The following is an 11,159-nucleotide window of genomic DNA, read 5'->3' on the forward strand; positions in this document are numbered from 1 at the left end:
CAGCAAAATTAATCAAACTTTAACTAAAATTAAAATGCAAACAGAAAATATAAAAAATAAAACTAATTCAAAATATTAATAAAAACTATAATAGTATCTCTTTTATACTAAAATAATCATGCTACAAATTAAAATATAAATAAATAAATACAATTTCCATTATTATTACCCTGGGAAAAAATGTATCAAAATGCAGAAAATATAACAAAAATCAAAGGCAACATGTGACAACTTGCCCCGCCTAGATATTTATGTAAAATACTCTAGTCCTGAGTTCAACTTAAGTTCAGTCTTCATTATGTACAGTAGCTGACTCTTGTCCTAATGTTTGTCAGTGTGGTTTTATTGATATTTATTGTACTTCATATCTGCGACCCATGTGACAACTAGCCCCAGTCTCCCCTATGAGCCTCAATGAAGTCTTTTGTAAGCAGGGAAATTTAACAAATGCACTGTCACCTTGTGTTCCTCTACAGCACAAAACAGTGAAGAGATAAGTGGCAGAAGTCTAGTGGACGTGGTTTCCGTGCATCAGATCAAACGCTCTCCTTCAACAAAAGCCCCAGAAAGCCTGTTTGAGTCTGTGGTGGATTCTGACAGTGGCCTGTGGCGCTCACATCTGGACACGCACCGTATGAAACACTCGACTGATGAAACCGAACACAGGAACCACAGCGATGCGTCTACTGAAGCCTCCAGCGCCAGCTCAGAGGCAGAACCCTGGAGCCCTGGAGACCAGCATCTGAACTCTCGGAAGTTCTCAGCTAACTCCTGTCAGCTGAGTTATCGCTCCACACCTGCAGGCTCCAAATATTACCCCTTCCCTTCCCAGAGGAAAAGCCTGAGGAAATCAGAGACGGCCAGGAGACTGGGCCTCTACGCCTCGCTCTAACCAAGAAACCAAGAAACTATTAACAGGACGGTCCTTCAAAGTTATCTGCTGTTCTCGAAACATTAGCACAAAAACGTTATTTAAACATCATTCATGGAACAATTTTAGTTGGACGTTCATCTAGCGTTTTTTTTTTTTAAGCATAACTACTTTATAAAGATCCGAAAGTAACATTCCCATAATGTTTGCTAAATGATCAAATGGAATGTGTCTGTATAACCAAGAAAAAATGATTTTAAAACATTAAAATATGGATATTTTGAACATTCAGAAATAACGTTTTCGTAACGTTAGTAAAATAAATATATATATTATTTTTTTTTAATTAATATTTAATTTAAATTTAATATTAAATTGAATTTAAATAATATTTAAATTATTATTATTTTATTTTTTTTACAAACATCATGCAATACCCAGGTAACAAAGTTAGGTAATAAAGACTTAACATTGTTTTGAAATGTTTCTAAAACATTAAAAGTGTTCCAGTTTTCTTGTCGTGATTATAACATTATTGAAAGATTACAAAAACATTCTACTAACTTTATTTTTACCCAAAATATAACGTTATTTTTTTTAGATTCCAAGAGTGTTGAAACATCTTTCGTGTCGTGATTAATAATAATAATAATTATTATTATTAATGAATAACTAAGTGACCTTACAAAAAGTCTTATTTCAGAGTAACAAAAAATACAGAATATTAAATATAGAATTTACTGTTCAATGAATTGTGGAATGTTATTTAAAGGTTACATTTTTTTATAACGTTCTACTAACTTTATTTTTGCCCAAAATATAAGGTTATTTCCATGTTTATTTTTTAATATTCTAAGAACATTTAAATGTCCAGATTCTTGTCGTTATTAGAACGTTATGTAAAGGTTACAAAAAAAACGTTTCTTAGAATGTTCATCAAGTGCAAACACATCATAAGGAAGTTCTAGAATGTTGACTGCAGAGTGTTTATCAAATATTAATAAGATTATAAGGACATTCCATAAATGTTACATTTCATCATTTGATACTTTTCTTTGTTTTCCATCAGTAGAATTCTGTAGAAATGAGCTGAACGCAAACACAATGGCTGTTTCGTATGGCTTTCTAGCGTGACCCTGACAGATAAACGGTTGTGTTTGATTATTGATGGTGTTGGATGATATTCATGCATATGTATATTGTTATATATTGATATGCATTGATTTAAAACACATCAGACATGGCATTACAGGAGAATATTCATGAAACAAGAGTCACCGTTGCATTTGCATCATATAACTAATTGTTGGTTTGCATAGTTTGCACAATCACTAATCGCCAGATCAATATTTGTATTGTGAATTGTAAATAAAAGAAAGATTATTGTAGTATGTTTTATAAGAGTATACTGTTTCAGTCTTAAATTCAATGTGTTGCCATTTCTTTGTATTTTTGTGAAATTTACTAGCAATTTCTGAGTGAAAATTGTTTGGAAATAAGTCTTACGCATCTGTATTTTCAGTGTATATAATGCAAGAACAATCCCTCTGTGTAACCGAGGTAACACTGATGTTTATATAAATAAATATTGATCTCGCTGTAATTATATATATTAGCATACATTCATTTATATTAAATGAATCAAGGATTTTTTAGAACAAGTAGCAGTAGACAAAAATATATAAATTTATACTCATAAATGCCAGAGTGTACATAACAACCATTCATTAATCAAAAACTGGATAAAATAAAAAGATTTTTATTTATTTATAAAATAAAATAAAATTAAATAAAATAAAATTAAATTAAATTAAATTAAATTAAATTAAATAAAATTAAATTAAATTAAATTAAATTAAATTAATAATAAGATAAAATAAAATTAAATAAAATTAAATTAAATTAAATTAAACAAAATTAAATTAAATTAAATTATTACAATAATAAATACATTTTATTGGAATAATACAGTACATGCATATATATTTTTTGTTCTAGTAAATCTAACAATTTTTCAATATACACCCAAAAAAAGAACAATGGATTGTTTTTCTATTGAGCAAAAATCATAGGAATAGTCAATACCACTCAAAAGTAATCCATCTAACACACTTTTAGCTGGATATATACCTAATTATTTAAGTTAGTCATGTGAAGTCTGGGGAACAAGCGCTTATATTTGCATTTTTCCTTTGTGTGACTTCCTTTGTGTGTAGCTTTAGATAAAACAGAGTTGTAAATAAAAAAATATTAATTATTTAAAATATACATTTTAATATTTTATACACATACTATTTTAATGTACAATATAGAAATAAAATATATAATACAGTAAACACTTCATCCCCAGTCCAGTAGGAGGAGCTAAAAGCACACAAAAATGACGTGTGCAACCGGACGTGACCGAGAATCAGGAAGAAAACAATAACAACATCACGTGTTCGCAGCGCAGCGTCGCTGAGACGTTCTTAACTTTGGACAATATCTTTAAACACACTGCAGGAGTCTGACATTAACAACACATACACATACATGTACATGTAGAAATATGTAATAAAAGTGTCGGGCTGTGATTCTAAGCGTGTGAAGAGCGGAGGTGTTTCGCGTTCGTCTCCAGAAGATCCGCAGCTCTGGAGAGATGGAGGAGAAGCACATGCAGTCAGTGCTGATCTCTCTGCTGAGACAGGACCATGTGCAGCTGTGGACGGAGCCCTTCATCTCTGACCAGCAGAAGATCCGGGTGTGTGTGTGTGTGTGTGTGTGTGTGTGTGTGTGTGTGTGTGTGCGTGCGTGTGTGTGTGAGTGCGCTCTTAACAGTCTTATCTGACTTCATGTGTGCAGGAGCTGGCTCAGAAATACGTGTCAGCCACTGAGTTCTCTCTGGAGGAGGTGATCTTCACTCTGGAGAGCATCAGAGCAGACACCAGGAGGAAAGATGAAGGGAACAAGCAGTTTAAAGAGACCGCAGTGGCCTCGCTGGAGCTCCACCTGCCCAGAACAGCAGAGGTACCCATGCCCTCAGATTCATTCACTGTCGTGTGATCATGGAACTCATGATTTGTTGTCGTTTCTTTAAGAATAACAGAAGGAGAGTTCATTTAAAAACCAAGCTGGACATCACCGCGCAAGAGCTGAAGAAACAGTAAGTGTGAAGCTCATTTCTATAGAAGCCCGGAATAGAAAAATAAAAGAATGAATTATCTCACAATTCTGACTTTGTTTCTTGCAATTTTGAGAAAATGTCAGAATATCAAGATGAAATAAACTCATGATTTTGAGGGAAAAAGTCAGAATTGTGAGATATAAATGTGCGAATCTGAGATGAAACGTTTTCATTCTGAGGAAAAAAATAGGAATTAGGAATTGTGAGATAAAAACGTTATTACCTTTTTATTTTTATTCTCTGGTGAAAAAACAAAACAAAACAAAATTGTGAGATATAAACAGGCAATTCTGAGAAAAAATGCAGAACTGTGAGATATAAACTAGCAATTGCTAGGAAAAAAAACTCTAAGATAAAAAGTCGCAATTACCTTTTATTTTTTTATTCCATGACGAAAACTATAAACAATTCGTGGCAAGATTTAAACTCAGAATCGTGAGATGTTAACTTGAAATTGAGTTTATATTTCAAAATTCTGACTTTTTCTCAGAATTGTGAGAAACAAAGTCCGAATTGTGAGACATAAAGTCTCAAATACCTTTTTTTATTTATTCAAGAAAAAAAAAACAGAATTATGAGATATAAAGTCAGATTTGTGAGAAATTGCGAAAATTTATGTTTTGCAATTTTTACTTTTTATCTCAGAATTGTACGAAACAAAGTCCGAAGATAAAAAGTTTAGTTACATTTTTTATTTTTTTAATTCTTTGTCATGTCTGATGTAATCGACTCATTTCCTGCGTTTACGGCTCATCCTCTGTGTTTGATTGGAAACTCTTTCTGCTTTGAAGGATCAGTGAGGAGTACGGCTTCACACACTTTAATCTGATTTTGTCTGGGAAGAAGCTGGCTCTAGGTAAGCGGCTGCTAGCTTTATTGATAGATGACTGAATCACTGCATGTTGTAACGCGAGGCGTGTTGGTTGAAGGGAGGAGGCTTGATGAACAGAACGTGAAGAACAGCAGTAAGATGATGGTGCTGAAGGTGTCCTCGCAGCAGGAGAAGAGCGAGATGCTGGAGGAGGAGGAGAAGAAGAGCAGGCAGGATGAAGGAGTGCAGAGAACGCAGAAGGGCTTCCAGATCCTGTCGGAGAGAGGTGCATTTCATTCAGCATTACAGATTAAATACACACAACGTAGAAAAACACACACCGATATACCACTGCCTCTTATACCTTATTCATATTATAAAATTCCTATATATTTATATATATACAGTTTATAGAACATATTTGTATCATATAAAGATTGACAGTTTGAACAAACACACACACATATATATATATATATATATATATATATATATATTAGTGTTTTTTTATAAATAAATATACATTATTTTTATCAGTGTTGCTTTTGTATCATTGAGATATTATTATAGTTTTTATTAATATTTTCTGTTTTCATTTCCATTTTTGAACGTTTTAGTGATTTTGTTTTGATATTTTAAGTCGTTTTTATTATAATATAAAGTATGTCTATATAGTTTTTATTAATTTTTATTTCAATTTAAGTTTAAGTTATTTTAGTACATCGTTAAACTAAATTAACTTTATTAATTTTATTTCAGTTTGCAATTAAGGAAAATGTTTGTTTTATTATTTTATTTATTAAATTTTATATTATTTTATTTATTTTATTAACTGTATGTTATTAACTGTATTTTTAATTGTATTGTTTCAGTTTTAGTTGCTATAACTGGCTAAAAAAACAACTTATGAAGATTGGCAATCATGCCTTCGATTCTTATAGAATACAACTCTTTTGATTCTTATTGTTATCTTGTTGATTTTAATGGAATATGACTCATTTGAATCTTATAGAATGTGACACCTTTGATTCTTTTAGAATCCAAATTGTTTGATTCTTAAAATATGACTCATTTGATTCTTATAGAATACGACTCATTTGAATCTTATAGAATTTGACACCTTTGATTCTTTTAGAATACAAATAGTTTGAGTCTTAAAATATGACTCATTTGATTCTTATAGAATACGACTCATTTGAATCTTATAGAATTTGACACCTTTGATTATTTTAGAATACAAATTGTTTGATTCTTAAAATATGACTCATTTGATTCTTATAGAATGCGACTCATTTAAATCTTATAGAATGTGACACTTTTGATTCTTGTAGAATATGGCATTTTTTATTCTTTTTGAATATAAATGGTTTGATTCTGAACATATGACTCATTTGATTCTTATAGAATACAACTAGTTTGATTCTTAGAATATGACTCATTTAATTCTATAGAATACAATGTCTTTGATTCTTATAGAATGTAACATTTTTAATTGTATTGTCTCAGTTTTAGTTGCTATAACTGGCTAAAAACAACAACTTCTGAAGATTGGCAATCATGCTTTTGAAAATAAATCATTGTATCATTTCCATTTCTGTATCCATCAGACGGGAGTGAAGATCCAGTCTCCACCCCGTTCTTAGAGATCGCGGATCAGAAAGGAAATCCGCTGCAGATCCCTGACAGCGAGAGGAAGGTGATTACTTCACATCCTGAAGATTTCTCCAATGAGGAGATGATTAGTGTGTGTTGATGTCTTGTGTTCTCTCGTCTTGACCTCTTGTCAGGCTCTGATCCTGGCGATGGGTTTCCATGAGAAAGGTCGAGCTCTGTTGAAGAAGAGGAACCACAGCGCCGCTCTGTGTCACCTGCTGCAGGCCGACGAACAGTTCAAGTACGACTTTATCAAACATCACTGACAGCATGAGAACCAATCAAACCTCAGAATCAGTCGTGACTCTTCACTCAAGTCAAGCTCAGTTTCTCTCCATTGTCAACAGAACAAAACACCGTCGTGGCAGCTTATAAACAGCTGTATATATGCAAAAAGACGATCATAATACAGTCAGTATGAAAATAAATGCATGGACAAAAAGTACAATAGCAGTTCAGTATGCAAAGATTACAGTGACATCAGCGCTGTCTTCTGCGTTATAGCTGATTCAGATCTGTTTCAATACTGAACTTTGCAACATTGACGCTGTTATTGAACTGAATTGAATCAACATTGAACCAAATTGAGCTGAATAATGATTCTATCGCTGATGTTGTATTCTTATAGAATATGACTCATTTGATGCTTATAGAGTATGGCTCATTTAAATCTTGTAGAATACAACGCCTTCGAATCTTGAAGTATATAACTCATTTGATTCAGAGAATATGAATCATTTGACTCTTATTGAATATGACTCAATTACGTCTTATAGAATAAAATGCCTTCGGTTCTTATAGAATACGACGCTTTTGATTCTTAGATTATGACTCAGTTGATTCTAATGGAATATGACTCATTTGATTCTTATAGAATATGACTCATTTGAATCTTATAGAATGTGACACCTTTGATTCTTTTAGAATACAAATAGTTTGATTCTTAAAATATGACTCATTTGATTCTTAGAATACGACGCCTTCGATTCTTGTAGAATACAACTCTTTTGATTATTAGATTATGACTCATTTGATTCTTGTAGAATGCAATTTATTTAAATCTTATAGAATGTGACACTTTTGATTCTTGTAGAATATGGCATTTTTGATTCTTTTAGAATACAAATTGTTTGATTCTTAAAATATGACTCATTTGATTCTTGTAGAATACAACTAGTTTGATTCTTAGAATATGACTCAATTGATTCTATAGAATACAATGTCTTTGATTCTTATAGAATGTAACACCTTTGATTTTTGTAGAATGTGTCGTGTTTGATTCTTTTAGAATACAGCTTGTTTGATTCTTAGAATATGACTCATTTGATTCTTATAGAATACGACTCATTTAAATCTTACGGAATGTGACACTTTTGATTCTCATAGAATACTACGCCTTTGATTCTTGTAGAATATAACTCTTTTGATTCTTAGATTATGACTAATTTGATTCTTATGGAATGCAGCTGGTCTGATTCTTATAGAATATGACATATTTGATATTTTTAAAGAATTTATATCTTATACAATAAAGCGCCTTTGATTCGTATACAATACCGCTGTTTTGATTCTTATAATATGACTTATTTGATACTTGTAGAATATGACTCCGTTAAATCTAATAGAATACAAAGCATTTGATTTTTTTTGAATATGACTTGATTGCTTCTTATAGAATGAGATTCGATCGACTCGTTGAAGACTTGAGGAGTGTTGATCCAGCGCTGTGCTGTAATCATCAGCTTGTGTTCCTCTCCTGTTGATGTGTGTGTGTTGTGCAGTAAGTGTAACTCGGCGCTGCTGAAGACGGTGGATAACTACGCCGTGCTGCAGCTGGATGTGGTTTGGTGTTTTCAGGCTCTGCAGCAGCTCGACTGTCTGAACGATGCCAGACAGCGTCTGGAACGAGCCGAGGAGTGCTTCAAGAGATGCTACGGAGAGCAGCAGAGCCGGCTGCAGCAGATCAAGGTCTGACGAGCATCTGAACGCTGAGCTTCACATCACACACACACACGTGTGTTTACAGCGTATGTCATGTGTTTCTGGCTCTCAGGGTCACACCGGAGGAGAGGACGTGCTGTTTCTGAGGCTCTATCTGCTCCAGAGTCTGCTGGCCTACCATGATGGCAAGAAGAACCAAGCGTTCAACAAGCTCAGAAACGTAAATCCTGACATTTTTAATTATTGTGTTTCCATTATTGTCTTTTTACCCTGATGACCAAACTACAAAAGAGCATTAATTGCTGGTACTGCAGATTGTGATTCATCCCAGTGATCTGAATCTTTTGGTTCTGTTCAGCAAAAAGACTCGTTCAGAATCGTTCACTGATTCATTCATTGAATCTTTCTGAAAGTTACATCGTTACACCAGTAGATGGAAACCAGTAAAAGTACGCTTGAGAATTCGGAGTGAATCTTTGAATCATTCACTCGACACATTTGTTCAGAAAAATCAAAACCACTTCACGTGTATGTTCATATTAATGCGAATAATTTTGAAAATCGAATAAATAAATATTTTTTAAAACATCCAATAGCTAAAAAATAGACACAAACTAAATAAAAAAAAATCCAATAAATAAATAATAGCTATAAAAAATAAATAATTTTAAAAATCCCATAACTAATAAAATATAAAATATATATTTTTCATCAAACATTTTATAACAAAATTTTAATTAAAAAAGCCTTTTTTAAATAACTGAATAAATACATAAAAAATCCAATGAATTAAAACATTATAAAATTAAATGAATGTTTTATTCTTATAGAATGTCTCATTTGATACTTATGTAATAAGACTCAATTAATTTTTAGAATATAACACTTTGAATCTTATACAATATGATTCTTTTGATATTTATATAATACAACTTTTGATTCTTAAAATATGACTCTCTTGATTCTTCTAGAATATGAGTCATTTAATTTTTCTAGAATATGACTCGTTTGATTCTTCCTGAATATGACTCGTTTGATTCTTCTTGAATATGACTTGTTTGATTCTTCCTGAATGTAACTCATTTGATTTTTCCAGAATATGACTCATTTGACTCTTGTAGAATGTGACTTGTGTGTGTGTGTGATTGTGTGTGTGTTGGTCAGGTGGAGGAGCTGCTCGGTCAGCTGTGTCTGGACCCTGAGAAGATGCTCCAGCTGATGACTCTGGGTTTCTCAGAGCAGGAGGCGCGTCTGGGTCTGAGAGCCTGTCGAGGAGACGTGGAGGAGGCAGAGCGGCTCATCTCGCAGAGGAAGAAGGTGCTGCAGCACAAACGTGTTAATAAAACACCACAGCCTTTACTCACGTGAGCTCACAGTTAAACATGAGCTGATCTCTCATCAGGAGAAGAAGGAGCTGAAGGAGCGCGAGCGGGAGAAAAGGAGATGCCGTCTGCAGGACATCAACACACTGGTGGAGCTGGGCTTCAGTAAGAGAGACGCCGCCAGAGCCCTCCATCAGACCAGAGGAGACGTGGACAAGGCCTACATGGTCCGAACACACACTCACTCACTCACTCACTCACTTACTCACTCTCACACTCACTCACACACACACACTCACTCACTCACTCACTCACTTACTCACTCTCACACTCACTCACTCACTCACTCACTCACTCTCACACACACACACACACACACACACTCACTCACTCTCTCACACACACACACACACACTCACTCACTCTCTCACACACACACACACACACTCACTCACTCTCTCACACACACACACACACACTCACTCACTCTCTCACACACACACACACACACTCACTCACTCTCTCACACACACACACACACACTCACTCACTCTCTCACACACACACACACACACTCACTCACTCTCTCACACACACACACACACACTCACTCACTCTCTCACACACACACACACACACTCACTCACTCTCTCACACACACACACACACACTCACTCACTCTCTCACACACACACACACACACTCACTCACTCTCTCACACACACACACACACACTCACACACTCACACACTCTCACACTCACACACACACACACACACACTCAAACTCTTTACTGAATTAACCGAAAAAACAGACACAACAGATGAGCAACAAACAAAAATCAGATTTTTAAAAAATATTTTGCATTTTATTGTTTACATTTATATTGAATGAAAAGAGAAAATATATTTTATCAAAAAACATTTTAGATATTTTTTTTCAGGTTTTTAAAAACATTTTACAAAAGAAAAAACTGCTAAAAAGAATACAAAACAAAGTAATACATGGGCTTATTAATATGCCAACATTTATTTATGCATATTTATTTAAAAATTCAGTTTAATATTGAATGAAAAGAGAAAACAGACACAATATATGATCAAAAACCATCTTTTCAGATTTTTTAAACATTTTACAAAATAAAAATATAGATGAATATAAAATAAACTAAATATAAACTAAAATTTAAATATTTATATTATGCATAAATTTAAAAAATACTAGTATTTATTATTAATAAAAATAAAGAAATATGCATGTATAACTGCATCCACATAAATATGAAAAACATTTTTTAGATTTTTACAAACATTTTACAACAGAAAAAAGTAAAAAAAAATTATATATAAAAAATATGAGAGATTTCAAAAAACATAAATAGATATGCATATATCCACA

At 33.1% G+C, this 11,159-nt stretch overlaps 1 protein-coding gene across 1 annotated transcript in view; it reads left to right on the plus strand.

The window, feature by feature from the left end:
- Positions 1-3,281: 3,281 nt before the first annotated feature.
- The window catches only part of LOC107653883 (NEDD8 ultimate buster 1), a 13,010-nt gene continuing 5,132 nt past the window's right edge, over positions 3,282-11,159 (plus strand). Inside the window, exons 1-11 of the mRNA XM_016440752.1 lie at positions 3,282-3,611; positions 3,713-3,877; positions 3,949-4,013; positions 4,826-4,890; positions 4,964-5,131; positions 6,453-6,541; positions 6,633-6,739; positions 8,280-8,466; positions 8,552-8,659; positions 9,604-9,756; positions 9,842-9,988. Of these exons, the coding sequence (XP_016296238.1) occupies positions 3,510-3,611; positions 3,713-3,877; positions 3,949-4,013; positions 4,826-4,890; positions 4,964-5,131; positions 6,453-6,541; positions 6,633-6,739; positions 8,280-8,466; positions 8,552-8,659; positions 9,604-9,756; positions 9,842-9,988 (1,356 nt within the window). The 5' untranslated portion in view covers positions 3,282-3,509. The remainder of the gene's footprint in view (positions 3,612-3,712; positions 3,878-3,948; positions 4,014-4,825; positions 4,891-4,963; positions 5,132-6,452; positions 6,542-6,632; positions 6,740-8,279; positions 8,467-8,551; positions 8,660-9,603; positions 9,757-9,841; positions 9,989-11,159) is intronic.

Source organism: Sinocyclocheilus anshuiensis, unplaced genomic scaffold (assembly GCF_001515605.1).
Source record: "Sinocyclocheilus anshuiensis isolate Anshui unplaced genomic scaffold, SAMN03320099.WGS_v1.1 scaffold1994, whole genome shotgun sequence".
NCBI lineage: Eukaryota > Metazoa > Chordata > Actinopteri > Cypriniformes > Cyprinidae > Sinocyclocheilus > Sinocyclocheilus anshuiensis.